This window comes from Ipomoea triloba, chromosome 9 (assembly GCF_003576645.1).
Source record: "Ipomoea triloba cultivar NCNSP0323 chromosome 9, ASM357664v1".
In the NCBI taxonomy this organism is placed as follows: domain Eukaryota; kingdom Viridiplantae; phylum Streptophyta; class Magnoliopsida; order Solanales; family Convolvulaceae; genus Ipomoea; species Ipomoea triloba.
This window is the reverse complement of record NC_044924.1, coordinates 6,187,013-6,213,633: the sequence shown is the minus strand read 5'-3', so window position 1 is coordinate 6,213,633 and position 26,621 is coordinate 6,187,013. Positions and strand designations below refer to the sequence as shown.

Here is a 26,621-nt window from a genome sequence, read left to right as displayed (position 1 = left end):
ATCCCATCTGTGCAATAACATTTGGATAGACAGCTAAAACATTGCATTGAATGCGAAAAGTAGGCAGTTAATTTTCTGGCATCCAGGACATAACAAGTACAACCAAACACACCATTGTTGAAAATATTTGAAGCTTAGGGACGTATTAGTCCACCACCCTAATAACTTCTTTATTGCAGATTTACCAAAATATGGGTAAATTTAATTTACCTTGTAGGTTGACAAATTACATAATGCAAGGTAATTGGAATTTTTTTCTAAAGATTTTTTTTGGGTGAGTTTTTGGTGAGAGCATAGCGGAGATTTTGATTTTCTGTTAATAAAAATAAAAAACAAGACAAGTCTAGTATATGTGTGACTTGCTTGCCTAGCGGGCTCGTGTCTCTCACGTTGGGTGCATTAGAGTGATCGTCAATTGATTTTTTTTCTTTTTCTTGTATTGAGCTGATAATATAAGAATACAAATTGAGTCGGCATCGCCCTCAGTCTGATGTGAAATGACCTCAATCACCTAATACGATTCACTTTACCCATTATTAAAAAATTTATTCTAAATAGTAAATGTTATACTAATTGTGGAATGGTTGCCCACGCGCTTCTGAAACCATATATCATCTAAGAGCCTTTTTACATTGCTCGCTATTTGCATGGTTGGCTGCTTCCAAAACCCAGACTCCTAAAATATCCATCACGGGAAGATGATGCCATGGTGGGAATTGGGTATACTTTAATGTTTTCTTTCGAACAGGAACTGCGCACGAATCGAACAGTGAAAAAGGGTTGTTTTAGGCTTTCTACTCCTGTGTCCTGTCTACATTTATGTGCGTCATAAAAGTGAGGTAAAATATTTAAAACCGATGAGTAGCCATTACCCAGAAATGCAGAAAAACAGTCGCTATCATCTGTTGCTGTTCCTTCCCTGTCTACTTTCTTGCCCAATCTTCAAATATAAAAATCGCAAACTACCCGTTTCAGAAGAAACCAATCACTCTTTCCTGTCCTCTTCCTATTCATTCATTATTTACTAGCTTTTTAGTGCAACACCTTCTCCCCCTCATCGTGGCCTCCTCTCTCATAATTCTCTCAGTTTTAGTTACCATCCACATATACACACGATTGCCCATGGTTATTGAATGTAAGGTTTATTTGTATTGATAACTAATTTTTTTCTGTGTAATTTATGTTTTGTGTTCTTGGGTTCTTATGAGCTGGGTCCTGTGTTTGATTTTGCAGCTATATGATCAAAGGATCAGTTTTTCTTGGATGATTATAAGATCAAATGGCTTTTAGTTGCTTTAGAGCTTGTGAATCGTGTAAGGATCACACAGAGAAACATGTACGAGGTGAGAAGGTTTTTAATTTTATGATTTTTTTTTCTGTATAATTCTTTCTCCATTATTGGTTCATCAAAATTTTAGTTCTGGTCTGCAATTTTTTACTCAAAATTTGAGTGCCCAGGCCAAATTCGTAGTACTGGGCACTCTGGGCAGTGATAAAAGAGTGGAAACTTTATATTGGAGTGTAAAATTTCTAATTTCTTCTTCTGTCTGTATTGTGTTGAACCATTAGAGATTGTTGCCATCAACGTGAAGCTATTCTCCTATAACTCTATTAGGTCAGCAACCCAGCATTTTCATCCATCAAACAAGATAGGAGGAGGTGGTTTTGGAGTTGTCTACAAGGTAAAGGACTAACTTTTGTACTAACAATCTTGAAAGAAGGAAAATTTTATATGAGCTGATGTCTAACCCACAAAGGTGAAATTCCCTAGCCCCAGGCCCCAAACCCTGACCAGACAGGATAGTAGATGAGTGAATCACGCGACTCATTAGGTGGGAGGACCAGTACCTGGTGCCCACCAGGTTGGGTGCAACTCCCACACTGCAGTTGTTGTGTCCTTTGCTAGTCTTCAACCTTCTTGTTGTGTTTTTTTGTTGTCCTTGAATGTTTTTGATTCTGTTTTGATAGTTAGCTAACTATGGCATTGTATGTCTGCAGGGGATTTTAAGGAATGGAACTCCGGTTGCCATCAAATGCCTGTCTGCCGAGTCGAAGCAAGGGACCAATGAATTCTTGACTGAAATTAATATGATTTCTAATATCCAACATCCCAATCTTGTTCAGCTGGTTGGTTGTTGCGTCGAGGGCAGTGATAGAATGTTGATCTATGAATATATGGAGAACAATAGCATTGCCAGTGCTTTGCTTGGTAAGTTCTGAAAACTCGAGTGCTTTAATGGTTAAATGTTTGCAAGTAGTCTAATCTGTGGAAGATATGCAATATGTTCATATCATTTATAATTTAGACAGGCAATTTTGTGATGCAAAGAATTCGGCTTCCTTTTGGATATTTGTCTTGATCTTATTTGTTAGATGAGGAGAATGAGTAGCTAATGGTCTGACAATCTTATATGTAAATTGTCATTTTAGGTTCTAAAGGAAAACGCATTGTTTTGGATTGGTCGAAGAGGGCTGCTATATGTTTGGGAACAGCGTCTGGTCTAGCATTTCTTCACGAAGAAGCTGAACCCAACATTGTCCATAGAGATATAAAGGCTAGTAATGTTCTTCTTGACGGTAATCTTCATCCAAAAATTGGAGATTTTGGTCTGGCAAAGCTTTTTCCCGACAATGTCACCCATGTCAGCACTCGAGTGGCGGGAACAGTGTGAGTGTTCATTGCGTATGGAATTCGTTTTTCATTACTTCAATACCTTAAATAAATATTCGTTATATTGTAGTATGTTTAAAAGGAACTGCTTGGCCAGGTTTTGTGATTTCTTCTTGTTCACTTTCTGCAATCCTTAGCTGTTTCTCATTTCACTCGGTTATTTGGTATTGTGCACAATGCAGAGGATATCTTGCTCCCGAGTATGCCATGCAAGGAAAACTTACAAAGAAGGCCGACGTATATAGTTTTGGAGTGCTTTTACTAGAAATCATTAGCGGGAGAAGTAGTAGCAAGGCTGCTTTTGGCGTGGATTTACTGATTCTAGTGGAATGGGTATGTTTCAAACTGCATTAAATTATCAGACCATAGTTTTTTTTTCTTTTTGGTTCTCTAGATGCAATCTCTGAAAGATGAGTTTTTTCACAGACATGGAAGCTCAAAGAAGAAGGGAGGCTTCTGGAAATTGTTGATCCAGAATTGACAGATTATCCAGAGGCTGAAGTAATGCGCTTCATTAAAGTTGCACTCTTTTGTACCCAGGCAGCTTACCAGCAAAGGCCAAGCATGAAACAAGTAGTTGAGATGCTCTCCAAAGAGGTTCGTCTCAACGAGAAAATCTTGACAGAACCCGGAGTGTATAGACTGCATACCTCTCGAAAGGCGGGTTTTGGGAGCCTGCAGACTTCGTCTTCCCATCTGAAGAGGGGCAATCAGGCTGTCAATCCTTTCGCAACATCAGCCCAGTTCGATAGTTTTCAGAGCGCAACACAAATGCTTCCAAGATAATGCTTCTTTCGTTTCCTCTTCCTTTTCTGATCCTAAATATATTTTTCTTGGTGCTTTTAATTCTTTCTCCATGTAAATTTCCCTTTTACTAACCCAGCATGTAAAAAATAGTGGGAATCTCTTGTATTAGGAGTCCCGTTATCTAGTAGACGAAAATAGTCATACGTGTAGTAGTCGGGAGGAAAACAAGTTCCTTTCTCTTGTAGAATTGCAGAATGTTTCACTGTATCAATGGCAATTGTATACTTGCTAACCCTGAATTCGAATAATATGCTTCCGATTGTTTAGACTCCACATTTTCCACTTTGTTTATATTCGACTTTACAGAAAACTAATGCTGCATATATAGAAACATATGCATATACAATTTAAATCTGCCAGTGTATAGGATGGCTACATTTTCTCGATATACACTGGCAAAATGTCAAGAAAGCAGAAGAGTTTACAGACAAAAAGATGGTCTTTTGTGCACATATTGCTTCATCATATACAAGTGACAGTAAGGGATAGATCACGCTAACATTTCACAAAGTTTACCTTCCTGCAGACTTAGCGTGAGGAGGCGCTGCACCAGTCCTTGCCCCGTTTCCAGGTTCGGGTATGATCTGTAAAGAGTTCATATGTGAGGGCGGGTTTTGTTTGAGCTTCACAAGTACATGGCACATCCTAGAAAGCTCGGTTGGCTTCCCGGGCTTTGGCCCTTGGACTACAACAATGGAGGGCTTTTTCTTGTCCTGCCCCTTCTTCCCTTTCTTTGCTATAGCCGGAACTTCACCTGGTATGAGCTCTGCAATTGCCTTCCAATAATTCTTACTAGCTTCATCATGGAACTTCTCTCTGCTGTTGAGGAACAACTGTAAAACCAAACAGATACTACATTATACAAAACAAACAATGGTCTTGTTTAATAAAGCTCATGATCAAACGATAATCTGACTAAACAAGTTTGGTTTTTTTACCAAACAGGCAGAGAATTATAGTTGCAGGTCCCTCACCTTCTCCTTGTCCCTGTTGGCAGCTCTGTTGCTGTCACACCTAAGTACCCATTTCCTGTTATACTCTGCTTTGTACTCCTCAGCTTCTTCCTTTATTTTCTTCACCATTTCCTTCTCCATCTTCTCCTTCTCCTCCAACCGAATGGCATTCTGTCTGCATAGTTTACCAACTGTACATCAAACTAACATGACAAAAGAACACATAACTTCATCTTCAACTTCAAAATTACCCACTTTTCATCAAACTAACAAGACAATAGAAGGTGCCTATTGGCAACGGTACCCCAAACAAATTGTTAACTTAGTAATTACAAGCTAATAAATTTAACTCTCAACAAGAACGGTCTATTGGCTTTCTTAGTCTGAGATTTGCTATTTATAGGCAACCTAGACTACCCAGACTAGTTTACTTCATTTTCGGCTAGGATCGCATCGTCTAGGATCGCAAGGGTTAGTAACTATAAGGTTACAAATTTGACTCTTAGTGGGAATGACCTATTGACCTTCTTGGTTTCGATCATCTCCGTCATGGACAATTTAGACTGGTTTACTTCATTTGCCACCCAAAGTGAAGGTTACCCATTAGTGATTGCAGGTTTCTCTCGTCATAAAAAAACAAGAGAATAGAATCATTAAACCATGTTAGTGTATATATTGGTTGTATTATTATTATATTAAAAGAAAAGAAAACTATATGAATATAATCAAATACATGGTTTGCATGCATAGTGGGAGTGAAAATTGCATCTCACCGACGCCATTCCATCAGGGCAGACCCCTGCATAGCTTCCGGGGAAGGCAGAATCGGGCCGTTTAGGTTCCTCTCCGGCCAGAACGCATCGGGATCCGACGCCGGAGGCTGAGTTTCGGTAGTCGGCGAGTCTTCCTTCACCCGCGGCTCGCTATTAGCGTAGGCAGAGAAGGGAGCGAAGTGGCCGTCACGCAACAACGGGTGATCCTCCGGTCCGGAATGGTGGCTTAGCGAGGCGGTGCTCGGCGATGAAGTCGGCCACATGGTGCTCGGCGGCTCCTCGGACAACTGTCCGCGGTTTTAGCGCAGGAATCTCTGTTGGCTTTGTACTAGGAGAGCAAAGATACCAACTTTAATCTTCTATAAGCATAATATAGTGGTAATAATAAGGTGGAAAGTGGAAACGCTTCTGTAACGTGTTATACGTGTCATGTTACCATCGTTATACCCTGCACCACGATGCACATAGCAATGTGCACCACGTACGTAAAACGACATCGTTTTGGTGTTAGTGGACGCGAACGCGAATGACTCTAAAGAATTTATTATCTATAATACACATAATCATTATTTATAATACACAGAACGTTTGCCTAGAATACACAGAATGTTTGCCCAGAATACACAGAATATTGACACAAAATACACAGATGTTAGTGGACGCGAATGACTTCAGGGAATTCATTATCTATAATACACATAATCATTATATAGAATACACATAACGTTTGTCTAGAATACACAGAATGTTTGCCCAGAATACACAGAATATTGACACAAAATACACATAACTCATCCTCCTAACATTCGAATGCACAAACACATCATAACCGGTGTTAATAACATGAATACACAGAATATTGACACAAAATACACAGAACTCATCCTCCTAAACATTCGAATGCACAAACACATCACAATATGTGTTACTAACATGAATACACATAACGGTTACCTATAATACACAGAACGGTTGCCTAGAATACACAGAATGATTGCCTAGAATACACAGAATATTAACATAAATACATATACCGGGCGAAACGGGAAACGTGATTTTAAAAAAAACAGACAATTAATTTACAATGCTCAAAACGACGTCGTTTAGGTACGTGGTGCACATTGCTATGTGCACCGTGGTGCATGGTATAATTTGCCCTTTTTAACGGGTAAATCTTTAAACATCAAACGTTAATTGCACTTTTCTTTTTTCTTTTTTTCTTTTTTTCTTTTTTTTTTTTTTTGAAGAAAACGTTAATTGCACTTAAGGAATATGATGCTCTCTCTCCCAATGTTGAACGTAAAAGGGAATTAATGCCATTGGGAAGACAAGGAATAATAAATAAATTTACACTTTCACACTATAATTAAGAGGTAACAAAAGAAATAAAAATAATAATTTGACCCTTTCAAAAAAAAAAATAATAATAATTTGACACTAGGAAGTGGATGCATGAAGTTGGAGACGTTACGGTTACCCATATTTTTCGTGAGCAAACCTCCTTATCAATTTTGCTTTTCAAGATAGATTGTTTTTTTAGGGAAAAGGGTCAAATACCCCCTTAAACTTAAACTAAAAGTGCAATTAGGCTCTCGAACATTCAAAAGGTTCAATTACACACATGAACTTGTCATTTTGGTGCATTTAAACCCATATTATTGGTTATTCCAGGTGAACAACCGGTCATCATTTTTCCGACGAACATTCCGACGACCGGCGGTCGGAATGTTCATCCCCAACCGTCCGTTGGAGAAGACGAAAGGAGAAGACTGTTCGTCTTTTCCAAACCAGTGCGGAGAAGACTGGTTCGTCTTCTCCATCTTCTCCGATGGAGAAGACGAACCAAACGGAGAAGACGAACGGTTCTTCTCCGTTGGATGACCAGTGCGGTGTTCTTCACCTCCGTTCGTTATTGTTTGTGGGCACAGAGCAGAATCTACGACTGCAAGATGCTATGGAAAAGATGAGAGAAAATAAAATAAAAATGCAATCTTTAAAAAAAAATAAAAAATCTGTCTGCAAACTCATACCTCTAGAGCGCACTGAGGAGGAAGCTAATGAGTACACTTGCCCTCATTATCGATCAAAGGAGAAATCCTAAAACAATTCAATTTCACATAGAACCACTTGTTTGGAGAAGACTCCACACTGGTTTGGAGAAGACGACCACCTTCGTTGGAGAAGACTGTTAGGGATGAACATTCCGGTCGCCGGTCGCCGGAATGTTCGTCGGAAAAATGATGACCGGTTGTTCACCTAGAATAACCGGTCATATGGGTTTAAATGCACTAAAATGACAAGTTCATGTGTGTAATTGAACCTTTTGAATGTTTGAGGGCCTAATTGCACTTTTGGGTAAAGTTTGAGGGTCTATTTGACCCTTTTCCCTTTTTTGTATGATTTTTAGATACTACCTCCCACCTATTCAAGTTAAGAAGACTTACTAAAAAAATTGTCTAGGACTACTAAGTCGAGGCGGGTTATTGTGAGCAAACACTAAATCTTTTTGGGGCCTCTCCCTCCGATCTACACACCGTACCAAAAAAAAAAAGATTTTATATCTGTCATTAATAATGTCATAATACTCAACTCAATTTTAGGGTACAGTTTAAGTGTTCAACTAATTAACCAACTTAATTAAGTTGTGAAATTTTACATGATAAGTCGTCGCAAGAGTGCAAAATTTGAATTTTATCAAGGATAAAAAGGAAGCTATGAAACAATCATGTAAGATTGTAAGGTGCTTGATACATGGTTAAAGTTGTGCTTCAATGGTGAGGCAAAGATTCTTTTTAGAGAATTTTGAATATGTTATAATGTTGGGGTTATGAGAAATGGGTTAAACCCAACAGCTCAACAACAAAGTGGATCAGTGTCCATTTCTCATCAGCTCAATGAAGGGCCCAACTTGGAATCAAAATGAGCCAAAATAAGATTATTGCCCTAGGCACGTTGCAATCATTCAAGGCACCACCGTAGTAGGAATTTTGGTACAGATATTAGAAAGTGCGTCATATACATTTCAAGATATACCATCCATATTAGACTATATATGTTATTTGAAAAATACTATATGGACTCTCACCACTTCTTGCTCTCAATTTTTATTTTTTCTTTACAAATTTTTTATATAGACATTTTTGTTAGGCGGTTGTTATGCCATGGACCTGATTAGGTCCATAGTATAATTTGCCTTTTTTAGGTCTCATATGATAAAAATGTCATATCTTTAATTATCACATCATAGAATAAAAGTGAGCGAGTAAAATTTGAGAGTACATGTAGTAGAACTCAATTATTTACTCCCATTCGTGGGAAGATAGAAGACAAAGTATCAAATTGTATTGATACAATGTTTTAGCATCCAACTAAGCACGCGAGATCAAGATTTTTACCCCATTACTCAATTAAAACTTTAGACGGGACAACACTTTGAGATTCAACTCTCCAATACCAATATAATACTTTCTCTGTTACATTTTGTTTGTCTGGTTCAGTTAACGAGACTTGACTGAAGTTATTTTTAATTTAATTTTTTATAATATCAAATTTAGTATTAGTATATATTTAGAAATTACATTAAAAGTACTATTAAACAAAAAAAAGTCAAATTTAAAAATAATTAAAAATTACTAAAGAAAATAAGCAATGAAAAAAAATTAGTTTGATCAATGAATAGTAAACATGACATGCAAAATGACACAAAAAGAGTAAATAAAAAGATAACCATTGTTCTTATTCTTTATGTAAAATTGATTATCACTTTATCAAACAAATGCTTAATTAATTTCTATAACCTTTGGATTCAAAGCACACCTATAGAGTTTGTAAGTCTTAATATTTATTTTTATTTTTATTTTTTTAACATTGCATCTAAATAAATTAATTGAAGTTCATAACAAATTGCGCAAGAAACTAATAGATGATATTAAGGACACATTTTAGACGTACTGAACATTCCATGTAGCTTTGTCTTATGTTATATGAGGATTTGAATCATTGAATAGGGGAAAAATGTCTTATGTAGTTGTTTAAGACTTGTAGTTGTGTAAGACTTAGCCATAAGCTAACGTAAGCTAGGTATGGTTGAATAACAGTTTTCTTTAAATGACGAGGAAAACCTGCAACTATTATTTTGAGGGTGTGCATTAGGTTAACTTAATTAATCTGTAAAGAATTATGTGAAAATAAACCAGTCTAGATTGTTCATAGTTGACTGGTTCAAATTAAGAACGTCAATAAACCGCTTTATCGAAAAGTCGAACTTGAAATCTTTTCGAATGACATATTTTGAAGTCATAGATTATTCATAAATTCTTTAGCATAAAATTAAGAGTCTTGTAGATTACTTAAGAACCCAAAGTTGGCCATATTATAGAGAATTTATTCGATCCCCTTCATCAATCATCATTATACTTTTCATTCTATAATCTTTATTCTATGGTTTTATGCTAGAGTATGGTCTTAACTTTTCAGACCACGTATTAAATAATGTTTAGATGGATTAAATTTGAAGATTAAAGATTGATGCATACTCAATGTTGGGGATATATATGGGTCCAGAATAAAGTGAATGTGGAATTTTCACTACTAATTTGAAATTAAAAATTTCTAAAAACAGGAAATAGATTAATTCAAAGCGTGTGAATCACACTTTTATTAAAATCAATTCGCTTCCTTCTGAGGGTATTACGAGCATTGATCGAAGCGTCAAATTCCCATGATATGTTAAGACAACTCTGATCAAGTTGGTTGAACAATTTATTTGATAACCATTAGGTTACAAGTTCGATTCCATGTAGGAGCTGCCTAATTGTTTCATAGTTTGTAACTAAATAGAATGTAGTCATGAACCCAGAAGGGAGGAATGGTCATGGAGCATGATACCAACTTGCCCGTAAGGGCAGCCTGAGTGGCAAGACCAAGACGCTCGCGGCCGTGAGGTCCTGAGTTCGAAACCGTCTGCTACCCGGGTTTGAGCCGGTCAGCTATGGGCAACCTAGGCTGGTTAACCTCCTTGTGGTCCTTTGCCGGCTAGGATCACAGGGCGAGGGTTTACTCACATACTCGGAAGAGGAGTGGGGTTTGCCTCGATAAACCCAATATATATATTAAGCAAAACTATATAATATGTCTAATTTTTGTGGACCGTAAAGACCTAAACGCATAAGTGTTCGGAAAAAAATTAAATAAAAAAGGTGATATGTTGGTAGGCCACTCGAATGGGAAAAGGCATATAGACATTAGAGAGTATTAGACAACATGCATTCTTGCTCATTAAGTTGTCTGCTCATCTTGTTCATCGTAACCACAAGAAAATATTATGATTTAAAATAATAATAATAATATTTGTGGAGTTACGGATTCACCTTATGATATTATAATTTAAAATTATAAGTTAGTATCACTAAATAACAAAGTGTCTATGAAAAATTACTCGTTCATATTTAAGTAATAAGAAAAAAATGCGTTAATTACGTGCATTAATTACTGTAACTATTTTTTTTTTTACCCATTTTTCATCTTTTCTCCTATGAATTTAAAACTTGAAAATCATAATTCATGATGTGTTTTGGTCCTAAAGGAAAAAAGGACATATATAATATTAAGGGAAGACTTTGGTATTTTATATGTAGGTTTTGTTGTGCTAAAAGATGTAGTTAGTGGATCATTTTAAAAGAAATTATTTTTTAAAAAATTATTTGATATGATCAAAATATCTTCCTCTTTTCTATTTTTTTTTTAGTAAAAAATACCATAATATAAAGTATCTGAATAGGAAGTCGATATATACCAAAGAATTTGTCATAATGTTAATATATAAAGCCATACTTGAGAGGGAAATTTGACATGCACAGCACTATAAAGTGTGGGCAAGTTGTAAGAGATAAATACTCTAATTATTGCAGAATAGTCAATTATTCTATTCCCCCAACTAACACGAAACATACTTTTTTATTTAGATATAAAGAAATATGATTCTAATTAGGAGGAGATTTTGGTAATTAGGATGGTCAAACTTTCTTAAAAAAATTAAAATGTAACGTTTGGTATAATTTTTGACTTAGTAAAATTTAGGTCAATAAAAATCAAATTCTATGATATCAAGGAAAGTAATAAATTATACCTAGAAGATGTATGATTCTTTTTCTGTGGTGACGAATCTACTAAATTTACATAATTATGTATTTATCATTTTTTTACGTTAAATTAAAACTATATTATAAATATAAAAGTTTGTCAATCTCACCATTGCGAAAGATAGATAACAATACTATTTATATATCAAAGAAAATTTGTTCTCTCAACACTTGTTTACATACGTATTGTTTTGTATTTGTATATTTTTTTGCTGCAAACTATCTTTTTTTTTTTTGGTATATGATTTATTAATGATGTTTTTTAATTTTATATATAGCACTGATATATTAAATATTTTTAAAAAGCATAATAAAACTTAAACGAACCAATCATATTAATTAATTTTCTAGGTAATTTAATTCTTATTTTCTAAGATAACATCAAACATGTTAATTGATTTTCTATTCAAAGTAATTCCCATCAAATACATTTCTTCACAATATTTGATCTCAAAATTTTAATTGATGAAAAAGTATTGAAAACTCTCTAATTGTCACAAGAGAAATATATAAGTCCAATTTCTTGATTTTTTTGGGTCCCTCTATAAATTAAACCTAAATTAAATTGGGTGTGGTTGATATATATTGCAAAAAAGAAAGGTGGTTTACATATAAATATTAAAAAAATTGACCAAGAAAAATAGTTTTGGTCGTACAAAGAAACCTTCAAGGAATTTCACATATAAATAATTACTTACAAACTGCACAAGTTATGCTCATCTTTTGAATTTTCAACATTAATTCCTGTGTGGTCCGTGGAACATTATAGATATTTAATTTGAATGGTTGCCTTTCAGTTACAAACTTCACAAGTTTGAAATCCTCTCATGTAAAAAAAAAAAAAAATTTAGTCAGTATTTTGACCCTTTAATTAAAGTCAATTTAATATAAACATAAATTAGAATCAGTATGATACAAATTTAAATGTGATTTGAATAATTGATTTTTTAGTTTATTTGTATTGGTAGAATCTTAAAATTTATACGAATTTCACATGGTAGGGGTGGTTTCAAGTCTCAGTGGAGGCGATATTAACTTGTAACAGAGTCAATAGTATTCAAAAAAATGAATATTGATGACATAAATAGATTATATGCATACAGATTTTGGTTTATGTCACTTAATTATACCAAGATATATGTAAATATAAGAGGTAATAATGAGGTCGGAAAGCTAAAGGTTCGACTATATGAAATTTTTTTTTTTTTGGAATAACTACTATATGAGATTAGAAAGCTCTAATTGGTCAAAAATCTTGTGGTCTAGTGGCACCTGGTGTCACAGTTTACACTCCCACATGGATGATGGGAGTGGGTTCAAGCCTCAGTCGAGTCCATACAGATATAGGGTGTGTTTGGTAAAAAAACAAAAAAAAAAGCTCCAATTGGTACCAATACAAGTTGTGAGATAAAATGTCTTATTTATACTAAGGACAGTCCCAATCAAGTCAGCTAAGTTGTTGACTTGATAATCACAGGATTCGAAGTTCAACTTATTAGGTGTCTTTTGATCTAATTAGTTATGGGCGCTATAAATTCAAGTCGGTCACGACCTGTAAATCTTATAGTATTGAGAATTATTTTGTTATTGAAACCAGAAAGTCTTCTATATTCATACCGAAAAGTTTGCTAGGATTGAGAACATGAAGAATTCACGAGCATACGATACCTACGTTATCTAGCATACCTATAACCCCCATCAAGTATAATTACGACCAATTAAGATATTAAATTCCCATTCAAAATTATTTTAAATGACAATAGGCCCTATCTTTTCATACCATTAAATTCAAGACCAAACAAATTTTAAAATAAAGTTTGAATTAGTCAAAATTCAGATTGCCCAACATTTAAAACCAGGAGAAGATTTTTTTAATGAACTTCAACAAGCTGCATAACATTTTGTTCTATTTCTATTTAGAACAAACAATAACATGCTTTAAGCTGCATACAAGGTGAATTTTACCTAAAACACATGTTAAGCATATAATATATAAACATAAATATGCAATTCAATTATCAATTTAACTTTTAATTAAGGTAGAACACATGTTTTAATTTGGTATCAAGTCAACGTCATGCGATCATGGATTCGAATTTGTACATTAAAAAAAAAACCTAAAAAATGATGGCAATTACTCATGTAGGGTAAGCAACGTGTACGTATATACTGCATTTTTCTGATATGTTCAATCACAATAAATATTTGATGTTAAGAATTAGCAGAAAATAATTTAGGGGAAAAAAAAAATCTCAGCAGCCAAAGTTGGCCTCAGAACTTCAAAAGCACTTTACCAAAGCTCCCATCCTACAAAGTCAACATTTCTCATTGCTGTCATATGTTCTTGTCTTACTTCTTCTGGGAATTGCTACCATGTTTCCAAGAATATGTTTTTTTGCGCCAGAATTTCAATGAAAATGTTTCACACCTTTAGAATCAACCGCACAAAGTTCCAAATCTTCTCTACTGCCACTCTTGCAGCCATTGTTTTTCTCATCATCTTCTCTGATAATGCCTTCATAAATCACTCCTCAATCCGTTCGACACAATTCCGCAGCCAAAAGCACCCCAGATTGAAGCCGCTGAATTCGATCAAGGAAGATGTTATCGAACAAGTTCATGAAGATCTTGCCACCTTGGTGCCCCCTTTCAATGTCACAGCAGAAGAAAGAACAGAATGGTTCAAGAGAAAGTTCCCAGAGTTTGGGATTTTCAAGTCAGATGAAGTGTCAAGAAGATTTGATGGGAGGGTTAGGGAGTTTTACAGGAGCAGAGAGTGTAAAGTAAGGTTCTTTATGACATGGATTGCCTCTGCAAATTCCTTTGGAAGAAGGGAGTTTCTGTCATTAGAAAGTCTGTTCAAAGCTCACAAAGATGGATGTTTGATCATAATTTCTCAGACTATGGATTCAGAATATGGAAACAGAGTTCTGGAGCCTCTAATTAGGTTTGGGGTTATTGCAATAAAGCCTGATTTGAAATTTCTGTTCAAGAACACCCCTGCAGAAGATTGGTATGATGATCTGAGAAGTGGGAAAAAGGACCCTGGTGAAATACCCTTAGCCCAGAACCTATCAAACCTGATCAGGCTAGCTGTTCTGTACAAATATGGAGGGGTATATCTTGACACAGACTTCATAGTCATGAAGGACTTTTCTGGGCTAAGAAACTCCATTGGAGCCCAAAGCATTAACCTTTCTGGGAACTGGTCAAGACTGAACAATGCAGTGCTGGTTTTTGACAAAGGGCACCCACTGCTCCTCAAGTTCTTGGAGGAATTTGCTGCATCATTTGATGGGAACAAGTGGGGGCACAATGGACCATACTTAGTTTCAAGAGTTGTGGAGAAAGTCTCTTCTGGTTCTTCTGCTGTTTCTTTCAACTTCACTGTGTTGCCTCCAATGGCGTTTTACCCTGCGGATTGGACTCGAATTGCAGGGTTTTTTCGGCATCCGAGGGACCGGAGGCATGGAAGGTGGATAGAAGCTAAGCTGGTTCAGCTAAGGGGGGAGAGTTATGGGGTGCATCTGTGGAATAGGGAAAGTGGGAGGATGAGAATTGAGGAGGGTAGTATTATAGGTAGCATTTTTTCTGGGCATTGTATTATCTGCAAAGGGATTTATGATTCTTGAAGATTAAATTTGTACTGCAACTTGTGAATTCACACACATTATTCAATCTTTTTTTATAGTACAAGAGTTTGATGTTGTTAATGTAATATATACTGTGGTTATTTTGGAATTCCAGCACAGAATGTAAGAATAGAAACATGTGATTTTGCCTTGCTTTCATGTTCCATGTCAAGTCATAAAGTAATCTGATTCCACCAAACACCAACTCCTTGTTTATTTTCGTGCCCAGTTTTGTATCATGTCGTGTTTACTAGCTATTTAAATCTTTTTGAGTGACTGACCTTGTGACTCAACCTAAGTTATTCACAGCTGACCAATTCAAAGTAGCCTAAATTATTACTCAAACCAAAAAAAGTAAATAGACCACTGTTGTTCGGAGTCAAATGGTAACTAAGTTAATAATCTGATTAACTTTGCGAGATCGCCAAGGTTGAATCTTCACATGCAAATGTTGGATAAGTTTTGAGACTATTTTTGGTCAATCTTAGGAGTGTGTAGTGGGTCGGTCTGTCTGTCCTTTGACAAATTCTCCATCTAGAAAGCCTGTGTTTGGAAGCAAACCAACTTTTTTACTGCATTCATCAATTGTGTGCCTCTTTTTATATGATGATGATGATGATGAGCCCTTGTGGGAGTCCTATGATCATGATGAAATCCATAATCATTAGCCAGTGGTCCACAAGGGAATGGGCTTATGATGGGATATTTTTGCAGTCCTAATATACCAAGGCCCAAGGCCCAATTTTATTTTGTTGTGAATGCATTTGCACATAAAGCCCATGACATGTACCACAGTAAGGATCTCAAGAAATGAGATAGTTTGTGAAGACTTGAGCATCTGAGCCTTGGGCCCAACTGAATACCAGAGGGTGAGGCCCAAAATGTACCCGATAAAATTGACACCTATATCAAAGCTCAAGGCCTTCTTTCATATAAAAAACAAATTATATTGTGCACCCATAATCCTTCTCATAAAATGGACCATGATACATGTTCATTTTAGTATATTGTAAATCTAGACTTTTTTATGACAAATTAAATTACAAATCGTGGTCTACATTACACGATTGACTATTGATAAATGTTTATTTTTTATTTTTTAGAGAAAATAAATGTTTATTTTTAATATATTAAAGATTATGTTTATTTTTAGGTAGTGCACTAAAAATAAACTTGTATGTTAGTGGTTTAACTTGCAATGTGGATTATGATCCATGATACAATGATTGATTATGACAAATTATATCATGCACTCCATGATTCGTATATGTTCATTTTTAGTATATTCATTATATTTTGATATAAATTCCTTTATATAGTGTATTACAAGAAAATGAACTTGTAATATACTGAAAATGGACATGTATTAGAGGTTCATCTTGCTACTTAAACCCTAGACCACAATATAAGCATTGTCCTATTACGGTACTTCCTTCTTAAAATAAAAATAGCAGTTATATTTTAATCATATCAACTGGTTGAAAAAAAGAAAAAGAAAGTTATTTCTTTCAAACTTATCCCTTCCTTATTTCTTTTTGACACGATTTATATCATGGACAAGGGTACACATGGCACTATAGACCCTGGAGAAAAACAACAAGGTACAGAATTCATACTCGTAAGTTATAAAATTTCATAACACAAGACACATACACATATTATGTATTTATTTATTTTTCAAATCTAATTTAAGTACATAACTTGTGTTAATAAGAACAGAATTTCATAGCACAAGATACAAATTTATAACATAAGACACAATTACTAATTTGTTTCAGATATAAAATTTATATTTTTAAGATAAAGAATTTCATAACACAAGATACAAAAACTGACACATACATATGTACAAAGGTACATAGTATACTATGAACCCGGTCCATGGTATAAGGATCGAGAGGATAGCGAGGTCATTACCTCTTTTGTGATCATTAAGCCTAATAGATTCTAGGGCAAGGATAAAGTGGGAAGCTTGGCGATTGCGGACTGAAATGGTCTATCAATTAAGAAAATTAGTCAAAACGCAAAGTAAAAGGTTTGCTAAATATCTAACCTTTAGGTCTAAGATTAGATTTGATTGATTGATTAATTAAATACTTAATTAAAGCCCATATAAGATCTGAGTGGGCATGCAGCTAGGTTCCCTTAACGAACAATCCATGCTGGCAGAAGCATATGCCAAACTGAATTTTGAAGCTCCTCTTTTTCCCACATCCATGTTACCATACCCTACTCACTTCTGCTAAATTCCCTGTTCTGTTATTACTTAATAAATACAATATTAAGTCTCGAACCATAACTCAACTGATTAGATAACTCAAAATAAGTTCATAAGTTTTGTTTTGCTCTTACTAAAGACCCAAAAATATTTGTTGTGGACTTATGAGCACTAAGTGTAAAAGTATTTGAAGATTTTTTGTCGGTCAGTTGAGACACATTTCACGATTTATCTCCTCGACAGATTAGATTTTCAAGATAGGAGCCTTTGGTTTGGGGATTCTAATTTAATAAGTATAATAGTACAGCAGATCAGTTTATTGCTTTACAATATAGTGGCTTTTAATATTTGCTTAGGAAATTGTATCATTAACTCCATCCCCACTTTAAAAATTACATTATCAAAAATTAAAATTAGTGAGTTTGGCAGTGGAAATAATGGCACGTGACGACATAGCAAACAAACGTGCGACCATGTGAGATACTTGGCTCCACGGCCCACCTTCGAAGAGAATCTATCTGGGTCAAAAAAGCTGCTTACCAAATGTCTTCATACATCTTTCAATCATCCGGCCTGTTTTGCACTCATTCACTTTAAATCAGCCCGAAATTGTTACAATAGTTGGAGTAAGATAAATTTTAACAATATATTGATAATCGTAATATAGTATTTAATTCTTGTCAGTAATATAGTTTGGAGTTAAATTTTTTTGTCATTGTCAATGATTTGGTGTAATAAACTTAACGTGCATGACTCACTGAAAAATATTTAATTTATTTTTTAACATGACCGATTGTTAACTCCACAAGTTGTAAAATTAACAATTTGTTTAAGATATATATTGTGTACTTATTATTTTTTTAAAAAAGAATAAAATAAAATAATATACTACTATTCATTGGAAACATGACAAGTAATAATGTCATTGGTGTGATGCAAACTATGATATTCATTTCATTAGCCTATGATTTGGTACCAAGGGAATCATCGCAGAACAACACACTATCTTATCTAATATTAATAATAATAATAATAATAATAATAATACAAAAAAAAAACAAAATATTCAAAAAAAAAAGTGGGAGAAAATTAAGCAAACATCACGTGTAGGGGGAAGTAATTAATATATAATACAAAATATAGTTTTTGTGAGTGATCTCAGTGGTGGGCGGTGGCGTTATGCGGCGGGAGCGCCACCGGTTTGGGCGGCTTGCATTGGTAGCACTTGGCGAAAAGCCCGAACGTGTCCACTTGTTTGATGAAATTGGTGACGCTGGCCCATCCCCCAAACCCGAACCCGACCACCAAAACCCAGCCCACTATGAAGATGTTAATAGCGTACATTGCGGTCCAGCTCGGCAGAAAGAACGGAGGCTTCTCCGCCGCATTCTGCAATCACAATTAATTAATCCGGTTTAATTAAGACATAATTAACCTCAATTCTCACGAGTAATTAATTTCGGGAAAAAAATAATATGAAAAAAGCCCAAGAGGAATAATAGAGTATATAAATTAAAGCTTGGATGGTCCATTTATGAAGCACATATAACTAAATGAAAATGACGTTTCGCCTATATCTTCTTGTCTACCAATATTTCCAAATCCAAGCCTTTAATGCCTTTGTACCTTTCCCCTCTCTCTCATCCATCCACCCACCCACATTTATTTTTTCCTTTTCAAAATAAAAATTAATTTTTATACCGAATTATTGTCACGCCTATTTAATTTAAGAGAACTGAACTATTTTCGTTTGAGATTATATAATTTAAGTTCATGTTACCTGTCGAGCAGAGGCTTTACGATAAGTGAGCATATGAGCGAGAGCTGGGATGATGTAGACGGTGAAGCTAACGAGAAGTGCCCCGACGGCTGAATTAATAGGGCCAAAGAATGGGAAAATAATGGCCAAGAACCATATAGGTATCACCACCGGCAGTCTCGCGAGTGCCCTTAGGCAAATACTCGTCGTGTCGTGCATCCCTATCACCTTCTCCCACACGAAGTACAATGGCGTGCACGCAAAACCAAACGTGATAAACTGCACAGTACATTAAATTTTAGAATTTATATAGTAAATGGTTGAATTTATGTGTACGATAAAAAAGACTAACCTGGTGAATAAGCATTAGGATGACGGCGGCGTCGCGCCAGCCGGATTTCGGGAGGAGGGAGAAGGCGTTAGAGTGGTCTAGGAGCTGGTCGCCGAACGCCCAGTAGACGGCGGTGGCTGAGGGAATGGTGAGGGTGTAGACGTAGAGGGTGGCGAATAAGTAAATGTATTTGAACTTCTGGGGCTTCCACATTGCATGCATGATTTCCCTGAAAATTTTTTAGGTAAACAAAATCAGATGGTAAACTAAAGTATAATATTAGTCACAATAAATAACAATTACGGAGTAAAATATACGGAGTAACAACCAAAAATGTTTAATTTTTTTTTTTTGGGTTCACATGCACCAATCATGAGGTATACACAAATCATTATAGAAAGAACTTTCAAGTACTATATCTCATTAAGGTGAAAAGAGGATTGGAATGATTGAGAATTTGAGATGATCCATGGGTAAAATATTAAGATGCACATATATATAGTTCAAAAGGTTTTGTCTCCACCCGAGATCATCATATTGGACCTAATGACATGTATTAGCTCAAGAATATTGAAGTACTATTTTATTTTATTGGAGCACTTTTTTGATATTTTAGGCAGTATCCGCTAATCACGTTTAGATCCAAATAGTCAAAAGTGAAGTAATTATTGAGTTATATTCCACAGAAAAAAAAATGTTTAATGTATGTTATTTTAGTCCAAAGAGTGGTTGGTAAACTTGTACTCTATTGAGTCCATTCCTTTGATTTATGAACAAATTCACTGTCACGAATTCAAAAATGTGTTTTAGATAAAACCCGACTTGTAACTCTAACAAACAAATAATCACAAGGAGATAAATCAACTTAGATTGTCTACCGTTGACCTCTTATAACCAAGAAAACCAATAAACTTCTCAAGCGAGGAACTGAACTTAAAATCTTATAATTACTAAACAAATTAGTTGACTAACTTGATTGGAGTTACCCCAATTAGTAGTCTAATGCTACTATATATATGAGAATGCGGGCATTGAATTCTTGATTCCAAGATAGTGTAGGTGTTAGGTAGAATTCCTAATGCAATTCTATGTAAAGACAGAAATGACCCTAAGCTAGCTAGCACAGACAACTTAATTTTCCAAGTACTAATCTAGATCTTAGTCCTACAATGAGTATTATTGTGAAAGCAATTTGCATGGTTAATGGGAGCTAGTATAGGTCCATGCATTAATGGTGTTAGCTAGCAAAAACTGGAATACGAGAAGGCAAACGTAGTTTTCATCTCTCGGCAAAAACAAAGGAAAAAGGTAATCGCATAATTGTGTCGGAGTTTGTTAAAATCTCAAACCCCAAAACCTCCGGCAAAAGCTGCCAACAGAAGCCGTGTGGAACCACCACCAAAGGGCGGTGGAGGAGTCCAAGCTGGAAACTTAACATTACATATATTTTTACTTTTTACTGCAGGGTTTTTTTTTTTTTTTGAAAACATTTATAGTTTCATACGATATATTTTGATTCATTAAAAAACGTATAAAATTAGTTCTGGGAACTTACACAGTGACGGCATGACCACCGAAGGTGTATAGAATATTGGTGGCGCCGGTAAAATACAGCACAAGTTTTTGTGGGCCAGAGTGCTGCACACCTTCCACCTAGTAAAAATGGTTTAAAATTAAGGTTAATAATAGAATGAAATTTGTCTTTAAATAGTTTTTAAAAAGTAGGTAAATTTATATATTTTTTTTACATTAAATCTTTTAATTTAAGCAAGACTAATTGTTTTTTAGTACTAATGATTCTGTTACAATGCAGTATCTGTTAATCATAAATCTTCATAATCTTAAATTAGGAATTGTCCAATTAGTTCTTAGATTCGCACCCTTATACTCTGTGGCTGGAGCAAAGATTTAGGATGATTGATTGAACTAACTTATCTATCTCCCAGATAAATTTAGATGTTTTTTATTTACCTGTCCATGAGCGATAGCCGCAATAGCAAGGTACCAAGCGGTGTAGGTTGTCATCCCAAGGCCTAAGAAGGACCAAATCCGGTAGTTGTGGAACGAAGGAATGAAAACAGTGGTTGCACAACAAGCTCCAAATATGTATGTCCATGTCCTCTTATCCAACCGATCATTTATGTAGTATATGTTACTGTTTCATTCCACAAACAAAAAAAAAAAAAAAAACGTTTGAAAACATGTTGTCAGGAGAATTGAAGTAAAAAAGCGAATTTGGTGTACCTTGCGCAGGCTATGAGTTGAATGACAGATCCAAAGAGAAGAAAAGTGCAGTTGAAGGCCAGCCCGGCGGCTTTCCAGTAAGGGCCGAGTAAACCGTCAAGAACCTCGAACCACTGAATAACATGGTTCTTGAAGCTGACGCCTTCTTTCTCCTTTCGGCTTCTGTATTCTATGTAGAGGACGCTTATAAGGTACGCCGTCCAGCTTCCCACGATGCCGTAGAAGATTTGGAACACTATGCCCGACAACATGCCCAGCTGGGAAAACGAGTATGGGAGTGTCAAAAGAACCTGCGCCACCTGGGAAAAACAACATGCGAGATTGAATTGATTAATGAAGTGTTTCAAATTTGGGGGAAACTGAGAATAAGTGAGTTAGTTACCTGATTGGAAGCGCAACTGAACCAAGCATCCCAGGTAGAGCCGCCATGCCAAAGAAAGTTCTTGACACTGAAAAGCGAGTGATCTTCTTCTTCTTCTCCTCCTCTCTCGGCTCCTTCTTTGGTGCCTCCTTCTTGCTCTGCTTCACTGAAGTTTGGGACAATTGCTTCTTCTGCTTGCTTCTGAGACAACATTGTGTTCCACTAAAACTGTTTCTGGGAAATTCCTCGTTCGGGCAGATCTGGAAATTAAACACACAAATTTAGAACCCAAAAGGGAGAGTATCAGAATTTCCCAGATCCATAAAAACCACCCAAGAAAATCCCAAATTTAAAGCAATGCCCACTTATCCACATACAAACCTTGTTTCTCAGATGCCTTTTTCTTCAACCCAGATCTCTGATTGATTGAGAACTCTGTTTCTTCTTCTTTTTGTTTTTTCTTTTCAGGAAAGAATCAGTATACCATGGAAACAAGATATATCTCTGTATCTTTCCAGGATTTTGACGAGTGTTAAGTGCAAGAAATCTTTGAAACCACAACTCAGCTTAAATGCGGGAATTTGATTATGTATACAGAGGATAAAGAAATTAGCATAGAGAGAGATATGATAGGGTTTTTTTTTTTTCTTCTTCTTTGTGTAGCGAAGAGAGACAGAGAAAGAGCAAAACCCAAGTCCTCTGTTCTGTTCTTGGTACCTGGTACTAACGCTACAGAAGAAAAGAACTCATTTTTATCTGTAAAGATTCAGTTACATATATATACACACATGCAGGCTTCCTAGTCGGTAGTTTGTGTATCTATTCCCTCTTGGGGGTGGGGCGAGGTAGAAAGAACACTTTTGGTTTGGCCTTCATACTTATTTTATTTTATTTTGTATCTACGCACATATAGGAGTACTAGTTTTATACGCCCATTGGGCGAATGAGCTAATGCCCAATGTTTATATTTAAATAAAAATTTGAAAGTATATCAATGCAAGATTATATAGGAGAAGTTTATACATGAGTAATTGAATGTCGAATTTTTTTTATTTAAATATCTAACTCAAAGTATATGAATCCAAGATAATATAGAAAATTCATTATAATTATTAATAAAATAAATGTTTGCAACCTTGTAAAATCGATAGTCTAAATATTTGGTCTAAAAATGATGTCTAAATAAATACTACTTTTAATTTGCATTTTTCTAAGTAGTTCTTAATTCTCTTTTGAGTAACATTGCCATTGTCTTCATCTTTACTATTTGTTCTCTTCCTTTTTGTTGGTAGTGTGTTATTTGCAATTCGGATATTGTTGGTAGCATAGATGACAACGTCATGCAATGAGATTATGATATAGGAGCTATGGACTTTCCTTTAGATGTTCTGCTTGGTGTTCATTTGGTTCAACCATTATTGTTGAATGAGTTATTGTGGATAAAGAAATCCCTAGTTTAATTAAGAAAAAAGATTAAATAAATTAATAAAAATTTGAAATTTTAAAATATTATGTATTCCAAAGATATTAAAAGGTAGTTTCTCGCTTCAATTTGCTGGGTAATGGGTTATTTGAGTACTTTCATTGTTAACAAATCCCCCAAGTAATTAATATGATTGGTTTCAAACTATTCTTTTTTATTTTTTTCATGGTATTAAAGAAATACATATGTATCATTTTTTGGTGTAACTACTAATTTATTTAATTCAATAAGAGTAAAATAGAGTGATTCCACTTCAATTTGTTGGTTTATTATTTGAGTACTCTCTTTGTCAACCAATTCCCAAGTAGTTAATATAATTAGCTTCAATTTATTTTTAAATTTTTTTTCATAGTATTAATAAAATACTTGGTAAATAAATATATAACATTATTTTGTACTATAACTTTGATATTTAATTACAAGATATTGTAAAAATAAGATAATGGACAATGTAATGAATATCAATTGATAAATTTGAATGTAAAGAATCTTTGCATAAGAGAAAAATAAAGACAATATAACTAATAAAATTATTTCTCTTATTTAATTTAATTTTTTGGTAATGAATAATTTTTTCAAATAAAGGTATTGTAGACACATAATTCTAAATTAAAGAAATAAATATGTATCATTTTTTGTTGTAGCTACTAATTTATTTTAATTTAATAAGAGTAAAATAGAGTGAGAAACTTAATTATGTCAAATTTAATTGAGATGAGGTTCGAACCTAAGACCTTTCTTATAGAAATTAATGGGTAATTTAAAAGTTAACGGAGAAGAGAATATTTAACGGAAAACTTAACGGATAATCATAAAAGTCAGGTTAAATTAGGTAATCTCTATTAATAATATTAATATGAATTATCTTAACCATCTATTTGATTAAATAATTAATCTGAACCATCCATTTGATTAAATAATTTTACCGTCATTTTTTTAACCATTTTAGGCCTAACTCTCTTTGGCTCTTATTAGTATAGTAGATATAAATAATTTATCTATTTTTCTTTATACTTATGTGATCACAGTTTTATAATATTAATCTTGAACCCACAAAACATGACATTTAGAATCATTGCAGAGGTAAATTGCGAGTGACATAATCAGCACACTATCAATAAAATTAAGGAGAAATCTAAAGTCTTGACCAATACTATGCCTGCATGTGTCGAGTACAATCATCCATAGCATACCTAATTACATGGAATTTTATAACTTAAATAGCATACAGGGCTCTAGTGCAAATCCACAAATTGTTGATTAACATTTTAAAATTTTCTTATAATAGAACTTGTGATACTATAATTTAAAATTATAAATTAGTGTCATTTGACTACAAGATTTTATAACATTTGATAGGGTTATATGATAATTCTACTTGCCCTATATGGCTCATAAATGTACTTTTCGATCTCAAAAGGCTTCACAAGTGCACTTCTCGGTCTCAAGGGTTCACAAGTACACTTCTCGATCTCAGGAACGTTCATAAGTGCACTTCCCGATCTCAAGAGCCTCACAAGTGCACTTCCTAGTTCAAGGAGTCCACATGACTACTTATCGACCTCTATGACCATAGACTTACTGGTCATCATTGCTAGATAAGTCAATTCTGTCATCACCTCAACAATTTACACGTGTCATGACCGACCTGAGTGCCCAATCAAGGAATTCTGCATCGTCCATAATTATGCCCCATTGCCACTCATTATAAATAAAGCACTCTACCTAACATGGGATTGGGGCTTTTCATCCAACCTACACCACTCCAATTGGAGCTTCCCGGCCTCATATGGTTGGACCCCTAATGGGCTTCCTGACCACATCACTCATCTCGTAGTCATCTTCCCGAACGGATCACTCCCATCTTAATTAGTTTCCCAACCGTGTTTCCCACCCTCAATTAGCTTCCCGATCTCATTTCTCCCTTTTATATTTAATTCGTATTTTGCTAGTACTTAATATAGTAGATCAATTATGTATTATTCGACAATAATAAGTTAAAAAGGCTTGTACATGATTTTTTCCCTTTCAAGTTTAATTTCTACGTAAAATGTCTTATCTCGTTATTCCTCCGTTATTCACTTTTGTTATGTAAGTTGATCCGAGTGAATTTTCACTATCAACACCGAAAAATCGTTCTTGTTGATGATTAGTAAAATCATGGGTGTTTATCATTTATCAAGATTCATGGTAGCTTATAGTGATGAATAAGCTGTTCAAACACTTGAGGCAAGTTGAGGGTGGTTGTTAATTACTTGTTTGGTAAAATTTTAGGAGTCAAGCAAGTCCCAAACTTATCATTTTCATGTTGACCGTAATTTTTTTTTTTTATTTACTGCTGGTAACATCATGAAATGTCAAGACAGATAGGTGGAATAAAATATGAGTTTCATTTTATTAAAACTTTATTGATCGAGTTCAATTCGTCACATATAACTTTTCTAGTGCGATTTATAATTTGTACGTTATTACACGAACAGAATTGACTAATGCACACTTTTGAATAGCGATTGTGAATTTACCTCCTCATTAAAAAAATGTTACAGACATCATACATGTGCATGACTGTTAACGAATGTAATTAACTACCAAGTACTAAAATTTATCATAAGATAAAACTAACAATGTATTGTGTACTTCAATTTGTTATGCGATTGTTGATATCAGCATTCAGATTCATTTAGACTACATTATATGTTCATATGTCAAGTCAAATAATACAAGAAGTAACTAAAATTATAAGTTGATTTTTATGTCCGTTAAGATAGTTTAAATGGTCGATCAATTAACGTTTAATCTTTCCTTCAACGGTCATGGATTATTTAAAAAAAAAAAAAGGTGTTGATTTGATTAATTTCAAACTGATCGAATTATGTGAATTAAAGTTCAGCAATATTTCAAATTTCTCTAACAACTATTGAAATTAAAATTTGTAATTTCCTCTTTTACTGAATCAAAATTTTCCATTAACTTGATTAGTTAACCAAAAATTTGTAATCTCGTATTTCACGTTTTGAGTTATATGCATATACATGCTCATGTGTTTTGGTTAAAAAAAATAGATTAATTATGTGAACCAAAATTTTGAACTGAATTAACTAAAAATTGAAAATTATAAATTATTAAAATTGATAGTGTAATTGGTTTGGGAAGTAAGGATTTTGTTATACGCTATGTAGCAATTCTAGTCAACAATGCATATTTTACAGGGATTTTATAGTTTGTATTGATGAACAATTAGAAAAAAAA

General features: G+C 34.5%; 4 protein-coding genes across 4 annotated transcripts; 2 read left to right on the top strand and 2 right to left on the bottom strand.

The window, feature by feature from the left end:
- Nucleotides 1-849: 849 nt before the first annotated feature.
- Nucleotides 850-3,746, top strand: LOC116028353 (putative serine/threonine-protein kinase). Its single transcript, XM_031270041.1, has 7 exons — nt 850-1,135; nt 1,234-1,343; nt 1,570-1,682; nt 1,999-2,209; nt 2,431-2,668; nt 2,854-3,004; nt 3,098-3,746. Exons 2-7 carry the CDS (start codon nt 1,280-1,282, stop codon nt 3,455-3,457), a joined length of 1,137 nt encoding a protein of 378 aa, XP_031125901.1. The 5' UTR covers nt 850-1,135; nt 1,234-1,279; the 3' UTR covers nt 3,458-3,746.
- Nucleotides 3,741-5,540, bottom strand: LOC116028354 (clathrin light chain 2-like). Its single transcript, XM_031270042.1, has 3 exons — nt 5,205-5,540; nt 4,453-4,606; nt 3,741-4,311 (listed from the first exon to the last, which is right to left on the bottom strand). Exons 1-3 carry the CDS (start codon nt 5,465-5,467, stop codon nt 3,991-3,993), a joined length of 738 nt encoding a protein of 245 aa, XP_031125902.1. The 5' UTR covers nt 5,468-5,540; the 3' UTR covers nt 3,741-3,990.
- Nucleotides 5,541-13,589: 8,049 nt separating this feature from the next.
- Nucleotides 13,590-15,175, top strand: LOC116028636 (lactosylceramide 4-alpha-galactosyltransferase-like). The gene has a single exon (XM_031270411.1). The coding sequence runs from the start codon at nt 13,732-13,734 to the stop codon at nt 14,974-14,976; it is 1,245 nt and encodes a 414-aa protein (XP_031126271.1). The 5' UTR covers nt 13,590-13,731; the 3' UTR covers nt 14,977-15,175.
- A 3,003-nt stretch (nt 15,176-18,178) lies between these two features.
- On the bottom strand, nt 18,179-22,646 carry LOC116030366 (auxin transporter-like protein 2). The gene is made up of 8 exons (XM_031272596.1): nt 22,271-22,646; nt 21,911-22,149; nt 21,529-21,827; nt 21,256-21,439; nt 20,840-20,937; nt 19,306-19,513; nt 18,975-19,232; nt 18,179-18,583 (listed from the first exon to the last, which is right to left on the bottom strand). The coding sequence occupies exons 2-8, from the start codon at nt 22,100-22,102 to the stop codon at nt 18,353-18,355; spliced, it is 1,470 nt and encodes a 489-aa protein (XP_031128456.1). The 5' UTR covers nt 22,103-22,149; nt 22,271-22,646; the 3' UTR covers nt 18,179-18,352.
- Nucleotides 22,647-26,621: the final 3,975 nt, after the last annotated feature.

What these genes read in the sequence shown, in the direction of transcription:
- LOC116028353 (XM_031270041.1), top strand. Translation starts at nt 1,280, where the DNA reads ATGGCTTTTAGTTGCTTTAGAGCTTGTGAATCGTGTAAGGATCACACA. An exon ending in GTTTTGGAGTTGTCTACAAG is followed by an intron (nt 1,683 to 1,998) that starts GTAAAGGACTAA and finishes GTATGTCTGCAG; the next exon opens with GGGATTTTAAGGAATGGAAC. An exon ending in ACTCGAGTGGCGGGAACAGT is followed by an intron (nt 2,669 to 2,853) that starts GTGAGTGTTCAT and finishes TGCACAATGCAG; the next exon opens with AGGATATCTTGCTCCCGAGT.
- LOC116028354 (XM_031270042.1), bottom strand. Translation starts at nt 5,467, where the DNA reads ATGTGGCCGACTTCATCGCCGAGCACCGCCTCGCTAAGCCACCATTCC. An exon ending in GCCCTGATGGAATGGCGTCG is followed by an intron (nt 4,607 to 5,204) that starts GTGAGATGCAAT and finishes TAAACTATGCAG; the next exon opens with ACAGAATGCCATTCGGTTGG. An exon ending in CCAACAGGGACAAGGAGAAG is followed by an intron (nt 4,312 to 4,452) that starts GTGAGGGACCTG and finishes TTGGTTTTACAG; the next exon opens with TTGTTCCTCAACAGCAGAGA.
- LOC116028636 (XM_031270411.1), top strand. Translation starts at nt 13,732, where the DNA reads ATGTTTTTTTGCGCCAGAATTTCAATGAAAATGTTTCACACCTTTAGA.
- LOC116030366 (XM_031272596.1), bottom strand. Translation starts at nt 22,102, where the DNA reads ATGTTGTCTCAGAAGCAAGCAGAAGAAGCAATTGTCCCAAACTTCAGT. An exon ending in GGTGGTCATGCCGTCACTGT is followed by an intron (nt 19,514 to 20,839) that starts GTAAGTTCCCAG and finishes AAAAATTTTCAG; the next exon opens with GGAAATCATGCATGCAATGT. An exon ending in TCCTAATGCTTATTCACCAG is followed by an intron (nt 19,233 to 19,305) that starts GTTAGTCTTTTT and finishes TGTACTGTGCAG; the next exon opens with TTTATCACGTTTGGTTTTGC.